The sequence below is a fragment of the Gordionus sp. m RMFG-2023 genome, chromosome 3 (assembly GCF_954871325.1).
Source record: "Gordionus sp. m RMFG-2023 chromosome 3, tfGorSpeb1-WG-v2, whole genome shotgun sequence".
Classification (NCBI taxonomy): domain Eukaryota; kingdom Metazoa; phylum Nematomorpha; class Gordioida; order Chordodea; family Parachordodidae; genus Gordionus; species Gordionus sp. m RMFG-2023.
In genome coordinates, this window is record NC_088777.1 from 35,332,024 (window position 1) to 35,353,799 (window position 21,776).

At 25.5% G+C, this 21,776-nt stretch overlaps 2 protein-coding genes and 1 long non-coding RNA gene across 6 annotated transcripts in view; 1 reads left to right on the forward strand and 2 right to left on the reverse strand.

Annotated features, from left to right (window-relative positions):
- Positions 1–869: 869 nt before the first annotated feature.
- On the reverse strand, positions 870–5,015 carry LOC135926206 (uncharacterized). Of its 4 annotated transcripts, none has more exons than XR_010571804.1 (10): positions 4,870–5,015; positions 4,758–4,817; positions 3,325–3,399; positions 3,170–3,281; positions 2,963–3,125; positions 1,942–2,221; positions 1,734–1,896; positions 1,513–1,688; positions 1,219–1,273; positions 870–1,176 (listed from the first exon to the last, which is right to left on the reverse strand). It is a non-coding gene; the product is annotated as an uncharacterized LOC135926206 (long non-coding RNA). The 4 variants fall into 4 exon arrangements; XR_010571803.1 differs by having other exon boundaries at positions 1,513–1,640; positions 1,690–1,896; XR_010571802.1 differs by having other exon boundaries at positions 1,513–1,896.
- Positions 5,016–10,392: 5,377 nt separating this feature from the next.
- The window catches only part of LOC135927320 (E3 ubiquitin-protein ligase ZNF598-like), a 61,191-nt gene continuing 49,807 nt past the window's right edge, over positions 10,393–21,776 (reverse strand). Inside the window, exons 9-10 of the transcript XR_010572039.1 lie at positions 14,591–14,720; positions 10,393–10,550 (exon numbers count right to left, since the gene is read on the reverse strand). The gene's annotated coding sequence lies outside the window, so the exon portion shown is untranslated. The remainder of the gene's footprint in view (positions 10,551–14,590; positions 14,721–21,776) is intronic.
- LOC135927321 (small ribosomal subunit protein uS4-like) lies at positions 15,153–15,963 on the forward strand. The gene is made up of 3 exons (XM_065463285.1): positions 15,153–15,423; positions 15,468–15,654; positions 15,702–15,963. The coding sequence occupies exons 1-3, from the start codon at positions 15,207–15,209 to the stop codon at positions 15,877–15,879; spliced, it is 582 nt and encodes a 193-aa protein (XP_065319357.1). The 5' UTR covers positions 15,153–15,206; the 3' UTR covers positions 15,880–15,963.

Sequence of the window (21,776 nt, forward strand, 5' to 3'; positions counted from 1 at the left end):
AAATTGTAACTTTCATGTTCAATATTTAAAATGATTAGATGAAAAAGAGAAATCTATTTTATTACTTAGAATCTTTTTTATATATTTTGAGTCAAAAAAAAGAAAAGCCTTAGCCTTAATTTCAATAAAAAAATGTTTTTAGAGCCAATCCCCATTTTAACTTAATTTTCATATTCAACTAAGTCAGTCGAAAAGTCGATAAATATAAAATTGTAACTTTCATGAAACTCCATTCGCGATATGATAATGCATTTGCTATAATGCATTCGCTATAATGCATTCGCTATAATGGATTCGCTATAATGCATTCGCTATAATGTATTCGCGATAATTCATTCGCTATAATGCATTCGCTATAATAGATTCGCTATAATGCATTCGCTATAATGTATTCGCTATAATGTATTCGCGATAATTCATTCGCTATAATACATTCGCTATAATGCATTCGCGTTAATATATTCGCGATAATTCATTCGCTGTAATGTATTCGCTATAATACATTCGCGATAACATTTTCGCGGTATTACATTCGTGCTAATACATTCGCTATAATATTTTCGCTGTATTATATTCGCTATAATGCATTCGCGGTAATGCATTTGCTATATTATATTCGCGATAATGCATTCGCTATAATATCTTTTCGCGGTAATAGACATTTACGATAATGCATTCGCGATAATGCATTCGCGATAATACATTTCGCACTAAAATTTTCGCGGTATTGACATGTAACCGTTAAAAACATATGTTTTGTCTAAATAGTTCTTTATTGAAGATTGTTTTTTCATCTATAATTCTAAAATATTCACATTGTTTTGATAAATTTACAAACACAATGAAATTATGAACAAAATGATGTTGACTTATTATTGGACAAAAATAAAACAGGATAGAAAGAAATTTACATACTAGACATGTTTTTCGAATAATTTAAAATTTATTTTAGTATTAAAATAATCAATTACTGTCTCTCAAAATTATTATTTATATATTAAAAACATTAAAATGCTAAAAAAATAAAAAATTGCTGGAGAAATAAAAAAAATTGCGGTAGATTTTTGCGGGAGATTTCAATTGCGGTAGTTTTGCGGGAGTGAGATGTTTGCATGTAAACTAAAAAATTGCGGGAGTCTCCTGCTGATGGGGGGAGACATGGCAACCTGTTCATGCCTAAATAAAAATATTTATCAAATATATTAACAACATATTAACCTGATGATATCTCTTTGGTTATAATTTATACCAAGGCGTTGTAGAATCTTATATTCTAAATATGTTTCAAAAATACTAATGATGGTTTCTGTAAAAGAAGCAGCATTTAAATATTATATTCTTTGAAGAATATTGTTCTTAATTACCCTAATCATTGATTCTTAGTAAAAATAAAAGTATGATTTAGATGAACGTTTATTTATATCAATGAGTTTTATATACATTGTAATTTTAATATTTAAGTTTTTACTTGACAATTAATTTAAATAACTAAAAAATATGTAATAATAATACTTGAATAATTATTTTTATTATGATTTCTTGTTACAATTACAATGCTATTTCTAGACTAAGCATTCCATTCAGTTCTTCTTTTCAATAATTTATTAATTCTTTGATTGTATTTTATATTATTCAAACACCTAATACGATTAAGATAAAAATCAAAATTGTTTTTGTGCATAAACTAACTAAAAATATTAGGTTCTATATATAATATAACCCATAAAATATACTGATCTAAATATTTCCATAATGGTAAATAGTTCAGATTTCATATTGGTGGTCAGCCATCTCATTTCTGCCTGAAGGAAACGAAAGTGGCAAAGTAATTGCTTTAAAAAGGCCAAATATTTCTGATTGCATTTTTTTCAGTAGTGGAATCATCAGTCATGAATACTTTTGGATACTTTAAAAAAATGGTGTTAAAGTAACAATAAATACTTTCTTATCACCAGAACATGTAGAAAAGTGAGCCCATTAACATTTGAAATGCTTGTGTACAATTATTTTCTGTATATCTCTCATGTATTAAAACATAGAGGGGCAGTGCTCCTGCCTTGGTTGCTGTTATTACTAAGGTCAGATTGGAATGGGCTACAACTTGAAGTTTAATCAATAAAAATAATATCTTGAGAAGTTTCCAATTCACGCGTGCATAGCATTATTGGAGTTACAATCAAAACACTCCAAGTTGAATCCTGAGTTACATACACTTTCATGCCTTATGGATATTTAAATTTTTTAACATTTAAAATTAAATACCTTTGTCAGCATAAGGCTGTATTCAAAGTGGAGACGGATCCGTTACATCCGTTCCGACAAAAGTCAATCACATTAAAAATAATATATATATGTTCATAGTGTGTCCGTTCCGATACCTTCCGTCTTAAAAACGGATCCGGCAAATTTTGAAGTCAAAACATTTTGACTTTTTGATCCGGCAAATTTTTAGAGCGTTATAACGTTACTTATAATTTTTTAAAAATGAAAATCAATATATATCATTTTTAATGAGATTGACTTTTGACCGAACGGATGTAAAATCCGGATCCGTCTCCACTTTGAATGCAGCCTAAATATCAATCTTTTCTAGTATTTTCTTTATTGGATCGATAATGGTTCAATAATTTTTAGTAATCCACAGGTTATATAAATATTTTGCTTGTCACTCAGTTGGATTTATAGAGGAATTAAATCTAAGCTCCATTTTTTTTATCCAGTCTAATGGTTAGATAGTGATATGTTTTAACATCCACCAATGACATCATGTCAAATATATTTATAACTTATTAACCCAGTCATTGGGGGATTTGTAAAAAGAAATGGATCCTTAGATTTTGATTTATTATTAGGAATTCTTTTAATATATATATATCAATTAAGGCTTTACACACTAAATCTGTGATTTCAACACACCCAATTATAAGCTTGAAAAAAAAATATGTATATTATTATTTTTAACTTTTACGACTGTTTTAACAATAAATGATGAGCTTGTGGCTTCTTCCAAAGCTTCTCACATTTTCTGAACTTATATTGGATGTTCTTAGAACTATATCACCCTGCATTTTATTTTGAACAACAATATTATATTTCTTTATTAGACTTTCGAGTTTTATTAGTTCCTATAAAATAAATGTATGATTTTATAAAAATATAAATAAATTACTTCATTTTGTGTGAACTCACTTGATTGCATTTTGTTTGAATGATTGAATTAGTTTAATTGCATAAATGTATAAAATAAATATCAATAAGCCAAAATAATCGTGATGTGATAACTTTAAAAAAATTTATTTAAAAAAAAAATCATATGAAAATAACCTAACGAAAAAAGTGCTTAATATTTCTCAACACGATGAATTTTTGTCCAAATGCAGCTCCGTTCTGACAATAAACCTGGTATATATTTTCAATAATTTGAAATAAATAATCGTCAACATTTCTATGTTATATCCTTGTTTAAATTTTATAAAAGTTTAAAAATATTACACATGGCAATTGTCATTTTTCAATGTTATATATAAAATATTTCAAAAAAGTTATATAATTTGTCACTTTTCTATGGTACATCTTTATTGGAATTTTAATTTAACATGTTTGCAATAAATATCTTGACCCTTTGTAGTGTTTATCAGATAGTATTTACTTATGTATATTATCTATATTATAATTTTGCGATATCCTCACTACGTCATGTCATCGGTACGTATTTATTTTTATTTTTTTTATTTGTTGATTTTATTTATTTATTTTATACAAAAATATGAATTTCGAGAATTGATGGTGCACACATACCTAACATGGATTGAGAGTTGAAAAATCGTCTTTGAATTGATAAAAACAATATTCCCTCAACTTTGTAAGTATAAATGAAACTTTTTATTTCACTTAATCCTTTCTTTATTTTTTAGATTACCTTATCAATTTTCATCTCATATCAATTACACATTAATGAAATCTCTACAAGATACTCAACTTGTATATTTATTTTGAACATACTCACAATTTTTGTCAGTACTTACATTACAATTTTTTATACTCATATTTTTCTTTCATAACCAATAATTAAGAAGATAACCAAGTATATTCAAATATTCTTATCCTAACCTATTTATAATCTCCAATCCTTATAAATAACTCTTTCTTTATTTTTTTTTTCCTCTCTTAATGAATTTATTTATCACTAAATTTTATTATCTCATTCTTTTCTTTCTATCTCTATTATCTATTAACCACTATTTCTCAAAATCTTATCAATTCCTTTAATTTAATTTTTATTATTTTTATAATATAATAATTTATACCTTCTTTTTTCCACCCTTTTTTAATCTTATTTTTTAATTACCTAACAATTAATTAACCTTAATCTTAATAACATTACATTCATCATGTTATTTTTTAACTTTTAGAATATCATAATAGGCTTGATAAGTCCCCCAAAAATTTTTTTTGATGATAGCCAAACCTTATCAATTCCTTTAATTTAATTTTTATAACCTTCTTTTTCCTCCCTTTTTTAATCTTATTTTTTAATTACCTTAAAATTAATTAACCTTAATCTTAATAACATTACATTCATCATGTTATTTTTTAATTTTTAGAATATCATAATAGGCTTGATAAGTCCCCCAAAATTTTTTTTTGATAATAGCCCTCCAACTACTAGAAATATTCATCTAATATTGGCCCATCTACCAGTTTTACATTATTTTAATGTTTGTTTAATTTTAACAATAGTTTATTTATATTTTTACCTGATTTCTTTATTTGTCTAGGCTAACTCTAATCTCACATTGCTACAAAACATGATGAATCTATTATTAAAGATAAGCAAAGAAAATAATGACGATTAAACAAAAGCCTTACCCTTTCAAGAGTTTCTGGTAGACAAAATAATAAAGAACTACGCTTGAAATGAACTCATCTGGAGGTTTTTTTTTATCTTATGTTTTATACATATGTTGATTTTATTTTCACCCAGTTCTCCAAATTATACTATCACCACTACCACAATCTCTATGCCTCCGCCTATTTTTTAACAAATATAAACATTTAATTCTGTACTATCATTCACTTCACTAGGAGTTAATATAAATATTACTTTATCCGATTCTCTGAGAAACTTTCATGAATATTTAGAGGAATGTTCAAACTTGAATGTACAGTACGGCCAATTTCATCAACTTTATTAATGGAAAAATATAGTAGTTCTGTCGTGGCATTTAAAACAATACTTAAGACCGTTTTATGGTTGAGTTAACATTGTCGTTCATGATTCTATTTAGAAGGGGATACCAATGCTGGCATTGACAGAAATATCGTTTTGCGTTCTTCTTTTACCAGTATCCCAAGGCATAGGCATATCATCTTTATCAAAACGTAATGTGTTTTGTACACTGCTTTGTTAATCCGTCATCACTTTCATCTACAACCCTAAATGATATAAAATTATACATTAATTATTTCCTCTCCAGACGACCGCCCAGATTTATTTTGTCGCTTTTTCCATCAAAAATTTAAATGTCAACAAGGATTTGCTCTTAATTTTATCAAATACATAATAAATAATCCTCATTATTTTTTAAAAAAATTATCCTAAATTTATATGTCAATAAAAAAAAATATTTTAAAAAATATATAAATAATTTGCATATAAGTTTCATTAGTGTTTAATGGCATTTTTGTAATTTAAATAGACAGCATTTTTTTTTTAAATTAACATAAAAGATATATATCCCTTATCAAATTCTTTGACAAATAATTTCAGAAATGCAAGAATCTGAAAAATAACAATAACCCTATATAATAAACAACATATTTTTTAGATATAATTTGAATTGATCATATTACAAAAAAGTATAAAAGTCGGTTATTTTTATTTTATTTGTCATGATTCTCTAATAAGTGGTTGCTCAGGCCTTCCCAGTTTCCCTTAATACGGAATTTCCATGTTTTTTTTCCATATTAGACTAATTGGTAAATCAGATATTTCCCGTTCATGTGATGATATTAAAAATTTAACTATCTACGAGGCGCAGCGTCTACATGACAGGATTTTCACTGGATGCAAACCCCCTTCAAAAACCTTTGCCTACCCCCCTAAAAAATTTTCGTCCCCTTTGGCGGCATCTCTTTATAATTATTTTCACCTATTTATTTATTGATACTCTTTTCAAATAATTTATAAAGGATTACTTAAATTAATCTATCTATACTACCAACTACCGATATTTTGTGAATATAAAGAATTTATTTTTTAGATAATAAATTCAATTAAAACCTCCATTATTTACAATGAATTAATTATTATGCCATTATGAGCTTGCTGAAATATCTAAACCTTTTAAATTACATTTAAAAGGATAGTTTATTTGGAAAACAATTTGTATGATTGTTTGCAATATATAGATTATATATAGATTTGGTCGACGAAGTGTATTATAATAATACTATAATAAAAGTATTAATTTTTGCAGCAATAAATTTTGTCCTATTTCATCTCAAAATTTAATAGATAACCCCAAAAAATTTATCCTACCCCCATTAAAGCAGCTTACCCCCTACCCCCTCAAAAAAATAGGATACAAACTGTTCCAACTCCTCCCGCTCATGTAGACCCTGACAAGGCGGGAATAATTTTCAAAATTATAATGGGTAGGACTGGGCTTGGAAATTCAAAATTAATATTAGCTTGCACCTGACTTGGGAATATCTTTTACAAATTATTAAGGGTTGAGCTGGGCTTGATAAACTTTTTTAAAATTATAAGATCTTGGATGCTTCCTAATATTGTGAGCTTACATGACATATATCGTAAAAAATGAATAAAAATCTCATTCCCCGTCATTTTTGACGGGCTTTCTACAAGTATATATAAAAGAAGAAAATATATATCCATATTATATACTTTTACAAACTCGTTTATCACTTTAATCTATTAAAATAAATTGTAGCTTAAAACCAAATTAACAAAATACAATTTATATTTATATTAATACATTACACCCTTTCGCCAAAATAATTTTAAAAGTTAAATAATGATTTGAAATTTTCTATGGTACATCCTTATAGAAATTTTAATTTTACATCTTAATAATATAAATGTTAACCTAATTTCGTTAAAAAAAATTAAAAAAGATGAATAATAACGATTATGACCATTATCACATTTTTATGGTAATATTTATTGGAATTTTAATTTAACATGTTTACAATAAATATCTTTACCCTTTTGCGTCAAAAAAATTTAAAAAAGTAAAATAATAACGATTATGATAATTGTCACTTTTCTTTTCTATTGTACATCTTCATTAAAGTTTTAATTTTACATCTTAATAATATAAATTTTAATTTTACATCTTAATAATATAAATTTTAACTATTTTCGTCAAAAAAAATCAAAAAAATTAAAAAATAATTATTATGACAATTGTTACTTTTTTATGATACATCACTGATTTTTTATTTTAATTTAAAATCATTTACTTCAAAAAAATATCATAAAAATAATTCACTATAACATTTTAAAATATAAAGATCTGTGAAAATTGTTGATCAAAAATATAAAAAATCTTTTCTCAAAATTTTTAAAAAATAAAAGATCTTCAAATTTTATGCTCCTCGAAGATAGAGATCTTTGAAGATCGTCTTAAAATTTAAAAATAAAAGATCTTCAAATTTTACGATCTTTAAAGATTTTGCTTAAATTTCTGTGGGTGACCTTGCTCAAAAATATTCAAAGAAGATTTTTGTACAACTCTGAATAGAATTATTATCCATTATTAATAATAAATTCGATTGTAAATTTGTAGATAATTTAAACACTTGTCTCTGTCACAATGAGGAGATTAGTCATAGTGAATCAAAACCTAAATATAAAAAGAAATATATATATATAAAAAGAAATTAATAATAATTAGGAATGTTGAAAGTAAGGCTTTTGAGACCTAAAATAAAAAAAGAAAACAAATATATATATATATAAAGAAATTAATAATAATTAGGAATCATGAAATCAATTTAATCCTATATTCAAAATTATAACATTATCAAATTAACAAAATTATAAAAGTAAAAATAATAAAAATAAAATACAAAAAAGTTAATAATTATAAAAGATCATTTCCAATGGTAAAAATTGGAGTATTTATATTTTTTTCAATCTTCTTTATAAATAATATTCATAACTTAAATTATTTTCAGTTCTCACTATTCAAATATAATATTTTTATCACGCGTTATAATAATAAATCCAAAAGAACTCTTTATGCAAATTAAATATAAAGTACAAATCTAACGAATTTACATATTACAACACCTCCTCACTAAAATTAGACCCAACATTCTGCGAATAATCAATCTTCTTTCGATTTCGACTTTACTGACCTCGTATATACACCATATCTATTCTTCTTAATCTCTGCTGTCTTCTAAGTTCTAACGAAGGCTGACTTTTGTATAGTATTCTTGGTTTCGAACGACCGTCTGTATTCGATCATCGCTTGAAATTTTTGAATTTTCTGTCGCTTGTCACCCTGGGAAACGATCAGCTTTTTATCTCTGTAGACGACTGACGAACTTGATAAACGCCTGTTTTCCACGATCCACGCTTGATGAACGATTATCGATGACATCCAGTTTCTTTTTCCAAATTTATCGTAGCTTGTTTTCTATCATTCTCTTGTAATCCACGATTAGCTCTTATCTCGATAAACAATTGATTGGTCTGCGATAACCGATGGTTTTCACGAATTCTTGTTCCTATGATTGTCGATTTCCGTATCTTAGACTAAAGTCTCGGTAAAAATTGGCTATTATTGGTCAGCGATTAACGATTGCAGCATAACGTCTTGACCATACTTTTTATCAATTCGCTTGTTTTCTACTTTCTCTTGTAATCGATTGGTTGTTGCCTCTAATTCTTGTAATCGTATCTATTTTTTAGACTTCCGGGTCTTCTACGACAGTCTGCCTTTGCTGAGATATCGACTTTATCTTAAGGTTTCAGGTAATCACATCTAATCTACTTCTACCTAAAATAATCTATTTAAATAACTTCTGAAATATTTTATCACTTTTTATATTTATTCTCCAAAATAAACTATCTAATTCAAATATACTAATAAAATATATAAATATACCAACTTTATCCTAATGTCTACATTTATCTCCTCTAAACTAATTCTGCCTTTAATAAATGGCGTAAATTATACTAAATCTTAAATTTATAATACGTAGCAAAAATATCTATAATAAATTATATAAATATATCAAATTCTATCACCCCTCTCCCCTTAATGAAGCCTAGACCCATATTTTCATTGAAAAATTTACTTGTACTCATCCTTTAGCTATTGATCCTCATCTTCTATTCAGCCATGTCTATACTAAATTTATATCTAAAAATCCTATTCTAAAATATATATCAAAATCTTCTTTTTTTAAAAAAAAAAATTATCATTGTGTATTTATTTCTTCAAGTACTCTTTGACACTCAAGTCTTTAAAAAAAACTGCTGAAATATATAAATCTCTTTTCATACATACGTTGTTGAGAAATCAATGACATCTAATTATAAAAGTTTTCATACTCACGTTTATGAACAACCCTTTAACTCTAATCACTATGGTTTTCACCCCACGTCTTTGAAGAACTTATGAAATCTAATCATTATAATTTTTCGCACAACCGTTGTTGAAAACTGATATGTATATTTCTAAAGCATGTTTTTCTTTCTGTTATTATTAAAATAATGTTGCATAATTGATCTCGAATCTTATTTATGATTCAAAAAAATAAAAATCCGATCTCTAATTGAGCTTGATTGCGGCATAAATTTTCTAATGACGAAAGCCGTTTCTCTTTATGAAGATTTTTGGTTAATCTACAACCTAATATACTACATTCACATTAATCCTTGAGGCTGTTTTATCTCTTGCAGCCCTTAAAATAAAAGTTAAACGTAAATCTTCAATAAGAATTTAATTACAACATCAACTATTTCCTAACAATAAATTTATATTCGAATCTTATTCGCCGAATTTTTAAATTATCTTAGCAAACTATTAGTTTAATATTAACTTTCGCAATTTATGTTTCTTTTTCTTTGCCATAGTTATTTCTAGTGATCAATTAATAATAATTCTAAAATCTAAAATATGTCTAAGTTTCAAAATTCAAATGGTTTTTAGTTTACCAGTAACTTCTAAATATAAATTCCTAATTATCACCTTTAAATAACTAAACACAACTTCTTTATATCTTATCTACTATGAATGCTACCTTTATAATTCTTTGTTTTTAATTTTAGATTTAGTATTTTACATAAACATAATCTTATCAAAATAATTTTTCTTTTTCACTTTTATTTATATATTTTTCTTACGTTCTTCTGGAATTTTTTTTTTTGTATTAGAATACAGTTTGACACATCTCCTTGTCCCACCGTATATATTGATTTGCATTAGACTGAAAGATGTAATGGCCCTGTCGCCTCCTCTCTCCACACCATTGTCACAATGAGGAGATTAGTCATAGTGAATCAAAACCTAAATATAAAAAGAAATATATATATAAAAAAGAAATTAATAATAATTAGGAATGTTGAAAGTAAGGCTTTGAGACCTAAAAATAAAAAAAGAAAACAAATATATATATATAAAAAGAAATTAAAAATAATTAGGAATCACGAAATCATGAAATCAATTTAATCCTTTATTTAACATTATCAAATTAACAAAATTATAAAAGTAAAAATAATATAAAAAGATTAATAAAAATAAAAATAAAATACAAAAAAGTTAATAATTATAAAAGATCATTTCCAATGGTAAAAATTGGAGTATTTATACTTTTTTCAATCTTCTTTATAAATAATATTCATAACTTAAATTATTTTCAGTTCTCACTATTCAAATATAATATTTTTATCACGCGTTATAATAATAAATCCAAAAGAACTCTTTATGCAAATTAAATATAAAGTACAAATCTAACGAATTTATATATTACAACAGTCTCCATCTTGTTGTGGTTACAAAAGAGCGTCGCTAGCCTTTACAATCACAGGGGGCTCAATACCCATCTAATTTGCGGGCTTTGGGCTAGTGTTTGCCCGGCTTTCGGCCGGGTTATATATTAATATATAATACATATTTAAGATTTGATAACTTGGAAAAATAATTCTGAATTTCATATTTTGTCATTTATCATATTATGCATACAAAACAAACTAGCATATAAATAATTTAAACAATACAAGACATTTCTAAATATAATATTTTTTAATACAAAATCTATTTATTACAGTATAAAATATTTTCGCTGGTATATAAAAAATTTTGTGTCTAAAGAATTACAAGTGATAAAAAAGTATAATTAATTCATACATTTGCCTCAATTGATAATGGTTTTTAAAGCATAAGGCAATATAATTCTTAGCAACTTACATTGACAAAATCTCATGAAACTAATATAACTCTCTGTTACCATTTTACACAATGTTTTATAGAATGGAGCAATAAGGAAAAATTTATAGGCCTAACCTTGTGAGATAATGTATCTTTAAAAGATTATCTTTCATTTTTGATGATATATATAAACGACTACACAGTTGACCATTATTGCTTATCTAAAATATGCTCTTGGCAGCTATAGTAATAATCTTAAATTACATAGCACACAAATAATAGATGCTGGTTAATTTGCAGTCATAGCCATGACACCCACAATGTTAACTCATATCAGATTTTATTATGTTAGATAAATTGATAAAACAGAAACACTAAAAATAATTAAAAGAAATTATGCAAATATATTGAAGGCTTGAGTTATTTAAACGGCAAGAATTCCATATTAGAAGTGACTATAAAATAAGAACCAGAGTGATGATGAAAGCAATTAAGATTTTATATATTATTGTCGCACCATCTCTAGTTGGTATATTATATCTTAAAATAATAGTAGTTTGTAATAATATCAAAAATATACTCGTATTAAAAATTTAACTCAAAACTGTTTTTCAAAGAAGAAAAAAATAGCTTTCCAAAGAACACGTAAAAAAAGAGAAGAGAAGATATCTAATTTATTATATCCATTGTGGGATGAATAATAAGATGTTTAATTTTTAATAATATTAATGACGTTAAAGAATTGAATGCAAATTGTTACTTATATTTATTATCAAATGTATTTATTAGTAAAATTTATAAAAACATTAATTGTAATATTTTATATAACTGTCAAATACGTCTGCAAAAGTGGCATTTTACCTAATATTTTATAATCAATTATATATATAATAGAGGAATCTAAACTATATGTCTATTTACTTTTTATAAAGAAATCTCTTATACTTATTTGGACCTTGAAAATATTTTTAGGAAGAGGCATGGTAATTAAATTTAAAAATGAATATTATAGTTGATTAGTGATTTTGAACTATGCTAAAAACAATATAAAATTGTTAATTTTCAATTAAAGAATGATTATATTAATTTAATAGGGTTATATTATAATTTAAATAATAAAAGTCAATTAAGCTTCAAATGCTAAATTAATATTTAGTGAGTGATATTGATATTCTGTTTTTAACATAGAATTTGATTGCAAGCTGACATAGTGAAAATATAATATATTTGTATTAATCTAATCTAATAAGATAGTCACATTAATTTTTAAATAATAAAATTAAATATATATTACTTAATAGAATTATAAAATAAATTTATTTTATTTAGGTAGGAGCCATTAAAAAACAAATTTTTTGCTTCAGTGGGCTATTCAAATTTTTCAGGGGGCTCGAGCCCCTACGCGCCCCTCCCTAGTGACACCACTGTTAGATGTGAATACAAAAGAGAAATGCTAGTTATTCCTCATTGTCATTTCTATCAAACTATATATCCAAAAAATTTCAGAGAAAATTTATACGAAAGGTCTATAAATTTGTGGTCAAGCTGCACGTACTAGTATGCAAGTCTAATAACTGTTATTTGCACATTTATAGACTAATGGGCAAAGAAAAAGCAAAGAATTGCAAATAAATTTAACTACTTTATGGGGTGATTTTAGTCTTAAAACCTATGTTAAATAAGTAAATTCTGTTGGTGTCGATGTTAGTAATGCAAATAAATTGAAAGCCTTGCCTTCACGTTGTATGTAAAACATACATTGGCGTACGCAGCGGGGGGAAGGGGGGGGGCAAATCTCCCCCAAAGCCAAAAAATGCAGATGCCGGATATATTTTTCAAAAATATTATTGTATATTTTAATTTATATTTGTTAATATTTATTCGTATCTCATATTAAATATATATTTAATTACATTTATTATTACATTCATAAGTTATTTTATCAATTAATTTCGATTTCAAGTTTTCCAGCGTAATATTTACTTATTATTTTCAAATTTTTAGTGGCGTAATATTTATCTACCATTTTCAAATTTCTAGTCAAATAATAATTATTTCTGAAACTTCTGGTCCAACAGGGAAAAAGAAATTGCAACCTTGTCCAACGAGATAGAGTATCTGCCATCAAGCAGTAAGAGCTTTTAAGGAGTTAGAAGAGCCAATTATTTGCTATTACTAAAATATCACAATGGCCTGAAAGAAATATTCCTCAGAAGCAAGAAAATTTTTGGATTCAATGCTTATTCCAAATTTTATTTCTCATTAGAATGTATTATTTAATTATACAATTATTTTAAGTATTACTTTTCAAAAACATGACATTGACTTGATTAAGAAGATGAGAATAGCGGAGAGCATTTGCAGAACTCAAGGAAATTAGGGCTAATGTTGATGAAGAATTACATATTTTATATTTTATTGTTGAGTCAAAAGCAGATATACGTGTTTAATATTTGTCTCCCTCGACTTGTAGCAAGACAAGCTTATCGTTAAAACATTAATATAGGATCAGTAGAAGAGTATATCTTAGATACAGATACATTTTTAATATAACCCAAATAAATGAATTTTTAATTCATCATGCAGCACTTACTAATCTGCAAATATTACTTCCACAAAAGCCTACCCAACCTTTTTCAGATGGTGATAGAAAAAAAAATATTTGTTAGATTTTTATTATGAAGACGATAAAGTATCTTATGATGCCTTACTAGCTGGATACTATGTTTATAAGATTAACTATGGTTGATAGAGTCCCAAAAAAATGCTATGGATGCTCTGCATTATTTCAAACACATTTTAGATTAAATTCCCAATGTATTAAAAGGGTTTATAAACTCATCCCATTAGTAAACTAATGAGATAACATTCTCTTTTTTAAGAAGAATAACAAAAATAAATTATATTTATTTTTGATGTTTATAGCTAATAACAATGATTTTAAATATAGACTGTTTTAAAAAATACAGCCCGGCCTAGGTGTTTTTTAAAAAATAATTCAGGCCCTGCTTGGGTGTTTTTTTAAATAAATCAGGCCCGGCCAGGGTGATTTTTTTAAAAAATTCAGGCCTGGCAGGGTTTTTTAAAAAAAATAATTTGGGCCCGGCCCGGGTATATTTAAAAAAATTAAAATATTGTCCGGCCCAGGGGCTGGGCCTGCAGATCTCTGAAAAACATACCAAGAAGTACAACATCTGAAAGCAGATTGAAAGGTTTGGATCTTTTGGATATACATAGGCATTTGACGACCAGCAAGGATGTGATAATTGAAAAATTAGCTCAATCCCAACGAAGATTGGATTTTACATTCTAAATATATAACATACAAAATACAATTATTCCTAAGAAACATTTTGTGTAAAGGATCAAAAAATTCAAATTTCTATTTTGGGTCATTTAAGTGATTCTTTACATATAATTTTTTTATAATTCACATTAATTTAAAATTGTGTATTAGGAATAGTTATTAGTCCTAATAAATTTATGCTTGATATTTTTAAAAAACAATAATATTTCTTAAAAAAATTTATTATCCCCCCCCAGACCAAATTCTTGCGTACGCGCCTGAAAACATATTAAAAACTCTTGTTGATTGTATCTCATCTTCTAGTTTATATAAAGTTAATCTTATTGTTCTACTGAATTCATAATTCATTTTTCCGTTGAAATAATCAAAAAATTAACATTCTTTTCCGATTATTTATTTGTAATAATATAATTGATGATTTTTAACCCTTCTTACTAGTGGACTTAAAATATATTATTACATTATGATTTTCCGCTTGTTATAGTAAGATGCCTAGACTAAGAACGGTACACAGCAAAACTTATGTAACACCTAGACGCCCATTTGAGAAGGAAAGATTAGATCAAGAGTTAAAACTAATTGGGGAATTTGGTTTAAGGAATAAACGCGAAGTATGGAGAGTTAGATATACATTGGCAAAAATTCGAAAAGCAGCTCGAGAACTTTTGACTCTCGAAGAGAAGGACCCCAAAAGATTGTTTGAAGGTATTCAATTTAATTAAATGTAGGCCATTAATTTAATTTATTAGGTAATGCATTACTCAGAAGATTAGTTAGAATTGGGGTATTAGATGAATCTAAGATGAAATTGGATTACGTTTTAGGTTTAAGGATCGAGGATTTTCTGGAGCGTAGATTACAAACCCAAGTGTTCAAACTTGGGTTGGCTAAAAGCATTCACCATGCCCGTATTTTAATAAGGCACAAACATATCAGGTATTTAAATTTCAGTCTTGAATGCTATTATATTATAATTTTTTTAGGGTTCGAAAACAAGTTGTAAATATTCCATCCTTTATAGTTAGATTGGATTCTCAAAAGCACATAGATTATTCACTTAAATCACCATTTGGTGGTGGCAGACCTGGAAGAATTAAGAGGAAAAATATGAAAAAAGCTACCACTGGAGGTAAAAATGAAGATGATGATGATGAAGAGTAGAGAAGACGAATAATTAAATATATAAATGTATTTAAATTGTTTGCTTCTATATAAATTATTTTATGAATAAAGTATGAAAAGTTACCTACATGGTTAAATAATTGTTTTAGATTATCAATAAGTTACATTTAAGATTGAAATTATATTAAGCTACATAAATAGAGTATTTATATTAAGTCCTCACAAATTTTCTGAATTCTAATTATTTTTAAAATCATTGAATAATGTTTGCTACACTTTTTTTAAAGTACCATATTAAAAATTTGTTTTAGGATTTTATTAAATAATTGTTAAGAACATAAACTACAAACCTACATTGATCATATTTTTAAGCCTGATTTCAATATTTTTTTAAGATGGCTTAAAATCTGGCCTAAATGACCACAATATCATTTCAATTTTTTAGACCAGTGATTTAAATTAATACTTGATTTTATTTATTAATTAAACCAAAATTACTTTAAATAGTTTAATATATAAGTGATTAAATCAGATATACCATTCAGCATTAGTAATAATTAATTATAAGATAAAATTAATTTCTTAATAAATTTTGATTCTAGAAATTGATTACATTTGCTTATTTAATTTGTGTTAACCCAAGAAACAATGAAAGAAGTCTTTTGTTTGATTGTTTAAAACTATTATAATAAATATTTTAGAAGCTAAATGTTTTATTAAAAAGGAGGTTCTAAAATGGGGGGGGGGCAATTATCACTTATATTCAAGATTTAAATAAGTAATTTGGTGATGCATTAGGATAGGAAATATCAATAATATATCTAATTAAAAATAATAAAATACCATCATTTTTAAAAAAGTTAAAAGACTGTTTAAATCAAAGTACAGTAATGTTGACTTATCTTCTTTCCCACTGAAATACAGATATTGACTAGTATTATTTGTGAAAAAAAATTGATTATTTGTAAATATATAGATTTTTATTTGACAATATGAAATTAGATTATATGTATTTTTTTTAAGCATTTTCTGACTAGGTCTCCTGAAGTGTTAAAATATTATGACATGTTTCAATTTAAATCCTTAGTTCTCTAATTAAAATATTATATTAAATACACAATTGAATTTTTTTAAAAATCACCATTTTGGTCAACCCTTAGATATATCAGTCCTGTAGGCCCAGATGCTGGGGTATTTAATTTTTTAAAAATACCTGGACCTAGTCTAAAGATTTTTGGGGGGTATATTATTTCTTGTTATTTTATATATATATATTTTTTAAAATAAATCAATTTTTCTTTTAAGATATTTTAAAAAAGTTTTTTCTAGAAAAGTTTGGTAGATGAAACTTTGCATTTTAAATTTTTTTTGGTGTTAATACTATAATTAAAGGAAGATCCCATAAATAAAAAAATATTTAGCAACTTTAGGAAAATTACTTTTTTTTGTTGATAATGCCTACAAATAGGGGTGGGGCCAATACCAATATAAAATTGGTTTACAATACCAATACCAATATATATTTAAATATTGGTATTGCTTTTACAACCAATACCAATTACCTAAATATATTGGTTTTGATATATTGTTTAAATACAATTTTAACCAATATCAATATTAAAAATAACATAATTATATGGGTTTATCGTGGATAATTATATTGTGGTATTTTTTTTACTTTCATTGCAAAAACTGATTACATCTGTTATTTCTTCCAAATACTACTGTGATATCAATATTTCTGTTATTTATAATTATAGTTTATTTTTATTATGGAAGTAAATTTTTTACATGATATCTCAATTTTATCTATTTATTTAGGATATTATAATAAATGAAGACCAAATAGAGTTAATAAATATAGATGCTTTTGGTACTAATAATAATAGTGATAAGGAACAAGAAGAATTATCAATATCTAATAAAAGACGAAATTCAGCAAAAATCTGGGAATTTTATACTACTTGTGATAATAAAAAAAAGGCAATTTGTAATAAATGTAAAAAAAAATATCACTTCCCAATTTTGGAACCTCAGGATTATGGACACTTCTTAAATCCATCCACCCAACATTATATAAGAAATGTAAGCAAATAAATATTGGCAGTAAAAAAATTAAGACAATAAAATCATTTTTACTTAATAATATAAATAATAAAGCTAATTTAAATAATTTAATTATAAACTTTTTCATTCAAAATAATTTAGCCTTTTCAATAGTTGAGGATATCACTTTTAAAAATTTAATAGCATATTGTAACCCTTCACTAACATTAGTTTCTAGAAAAACACTAAAAATAGAAATTATGAAACATTATCATAGTTCTTTTATCAATTTAAAATCTGTACTTTCTAACATTACATCTAAATTTTCCTTAACAATGGACATTTGGTCCTCTCCAAATAAAATACCCTTTATGGGCATAACAATTCATTATATTGATAATGATTTTAAATTAAATAATCATTTATTAGATTTTATTCCTTTTAAATCAGCACATAATTCTATTAATATTTTTAATTCTGTATTAAAAGTAAAATTTGAAATTGATTTTTTTTGCATTACATTAGACAATGCAAGTAATAATTTAGCATTTCTGAAAATTTTAAAACAAAAAGATAATTTTGATGTATGCTTTTGCCATATTATACATTTGGCTGTCATGGCTGCATTGGAACCCTTAAATACAACTTTAATAAAAATGAGGAATTTTTTTTAAACTTTCTATATCCAAATTTAATAAACTCGAAAAAATATATCTTGAAAAAAATCCACACTTAAAATTTCCTCACCCAATTTTGGATATACCAACACGTTGGAATTCAACATACCAAATGCTTGAAAGAGCAATATTGCTCAAACCCTATTTGACAACATATACCAATCATTTACAAAATACCAATCAAGAAAATTATATTAGTGCCTTAGCCTGGAATAATATAGAAATATACCGAGAATTTCTGGAACCATTTAATTTTGCTACAGAGATGGCCTCATGTGCTAATACTCCAACAATTTCAACAATTATTTTTTTATATTCCAGTATTTTTGAGCATGTGGAGAGTTATAATAATAATCCTAATGCTATTTTAAAGACAGCTTCTTTAGCTGCCTTAACAAAACTTAATAAATACTATAATTATAATAAACACCTCTTTATTATTTCAACAATGATTGACCCAAGATTTAAACTATCAAGTCATTTATTAAAGCATAATAATATGGAAACTCTTATTGGATATCTTACTAATGAATACAATATTTATAAAATAAATAATAACAATTCAGCGGAACTTACAAATGAAGCACAAAATAACAAAAAATTGTCCTTTTATGACAAAATTTATCAGGTGAAACCTCATAATAATAACAACTTAGAAATAAGTAAATACGTAGATGAAGCCACAATTTACAATGATACAAATCCATTAGATTGGTGGAAATTAAATAAAAATAGATATCCAGTATTATCAAAAATTGCCAGAGATTATCTAGCAATTCCGGCCACCTCATCTAGCTCTGAAAGGGCTTTTTCAGAAGGACGGTATGTTATAACAGACCAACGTTGTTCATTAGATGAGCATACTATACAAGCTTGTCTGTGCCTATGGAAGCGCATGCAAGATTCTTCTTAGATACATAAAACCTCTTCTTTATATCATTCTTTTGCATTATATTTTGTATAAATAGACAGTTATGTTACATTTTTAGTTTACTTATTTTGCTATGTTCTTTGTGATAAATAAAATGGTTCAAAATCAATACGTTTATTATTGTTGATACAAAAAATACATGATTAAATCAAAATTTTTTATATTCACATCACCTAATAAATTCCTAGTTTAAAAAAAGAATTTAAATTCAGTAAAATTTTGAGAGTTGGTTCTTAGCCCTGATTTTATGCTATCATGATTTTTTTTCCCATGTTTATTTAAAATTAGAAATTAAGGGTTTTATATTCTATTCTTTTAATTAGTAATTTGAATTTAAACCAATACCAATATAAACCAATAGTTACCAATATAAACCAATAGTTACCAATACCAATAGCTATACCTATACAATATTTTGTTAATATTGGGTTTTTACTATTGGTTCCCAGCCCTACCTACAAAGTTTTTAAAGGGGGATAATGATAAGGATAAGGCAAATTTTTGATAGATGGTGTTATACTATAATTAAAGGAAGATCCCATAAATAAAAAAATATTTAGCAACTTTAGGAAAATTACTTTTTTTTGTGATAAAGCCTACAAAGTTTTTTATATGAATCATAGAGGTAAGGTAAAATTTTGGTAGATGAAACTTTGCGTTTTAAATTTTTTTTGGTGATAATACTTTAATTAAAGGAAGATCAAATAAATAAAATTTAAGTAACATTAGGAAAATTAGTAAACTTTTTTCTGGAAATAAATCTAAAATTTTGTATTAGGGGTAAAATAGAAACCTCCTTTGAAGTTTAAATGATTTTTTTAACCTTTGTAGTGAAGGATTAAATCGAAATATAGTATTAAATAGGGATGTACCGATATTTTTTATCGGATCGAGATCCATTTTAAAATATCGGTTATCGGCCAATATTATAAAATTTTCAGATCCGATATAAAATGGTGTCTTTAACAAAAATAATGTTATAAAATTTTAGAAAAAAGTTATATCTAAAATCATTTATTTTTATAAATAAAATCGAAATCCATTTTTATGTATATTTTTTTAATAATTAATTAATAAACATTCTGCAATATTGTTATTTTTTTGCCCATTCTGTTTATAAAAGTGTGCGATAATCTCTTTAGAATCTGTTTTTAGTGAATCTGGCGATATTGACAGTTAGCATCGCCGCAGCCTGACCTCTGATAAATTGGAAATTTTGGTATTTCTTTAAAGAAATCTTAGATATATTAATGTTAAATATTATTTCATATTTCATAAATATAATTGTTTAATGTTATTACTTATTATATAAAAGTGATTTAACAATAAAAATATTTCATATATTTTTAGAATTGCAATTGAATTGAATATAAACTATAACTGATCTTTAAAATATATTTAAATGACATAAGTTATGGTATAGTTAAATTATATATGTTATACTAATAAAAAGTATATTAAAATTAAAACCATTGGTATTTTACAGAACACAAAATTAGAAATGATATCGGATCAGCCTCCAAAAAGTGGTATCGGTAAACCCCTAGTATTAAATGATAAAATTAAATATTGTATTAAAATTTATACATGAAATATAGTATTAAATGACGTATTGCATCGGTTTCGCATTGTTTTTTTATCAACCATCATTATGGAATTGCAACAAGTATGTTGTATTCCTGACGATATTAATTGGTTATTTAGACAAAACTCAGTAAGTTATTTCATCATTTTGAGTACATACACCTACTTTAAAAATATGGAAGGAATCATATTATATCTATATATATAATCACCCTAATCAAGAAATGAACGTTTTCGTATATCCTTAATGTTAATTTTTATTTTTCTCATCAACTTTCCTATCTTCTTAATGTTAATTTTTATTTTTCCTATCAACTTTCTTCTTAATGTTAATTTTTGTTTTTCCTATCAACTTTCCTATCTTCTTAATGTTAAATAAATCGATGGAGACTATATCTCTAATGTTAAATTTTAAGAAATTTTTTTGTATATAACGGGATTTGAACCCATGACTTAACGATTTAGGCAAGCGTTCTTACCGCTCAACCACCTTCTAAATTAAATTTTGTAATATAATCTTTCTTATATACTTTATTATTTTGCTAATATTTTATATTTTTATTGGCTAATTAATCTTTATTTTTATTGGTTTTATATGTCTTATTTCATTGGTTTAAATTTATTTTCTATCTATTTTATTGGTTTAAATTTATTTTCTTTGTTTTATTAATTAATAATCAACCACTTTTAATTAACGA

Coding starts and splice junctions, on each gene's coding strand:
- LOC135927321 (XM_065463285.1), top strand. CDS start 15,207: ATGCCTAGACTAAGAACGGTACACAGCAAAACTTATGTAACACCTAGA. Junction 15,424..15,467: donor CCCCAAAAGATTGTTTGAAG/GTATTCAATTTA, acceptor TTAATTTATTAG/GTAATGCATTACTCAGAAGA. Junction 15,655..15,701: donor ATAAGGCACAAACATATCAG/GTATTTAAATTT, acceptor TAATTTTTTTAG/GGTTCGAAAACAAGTTGTAA.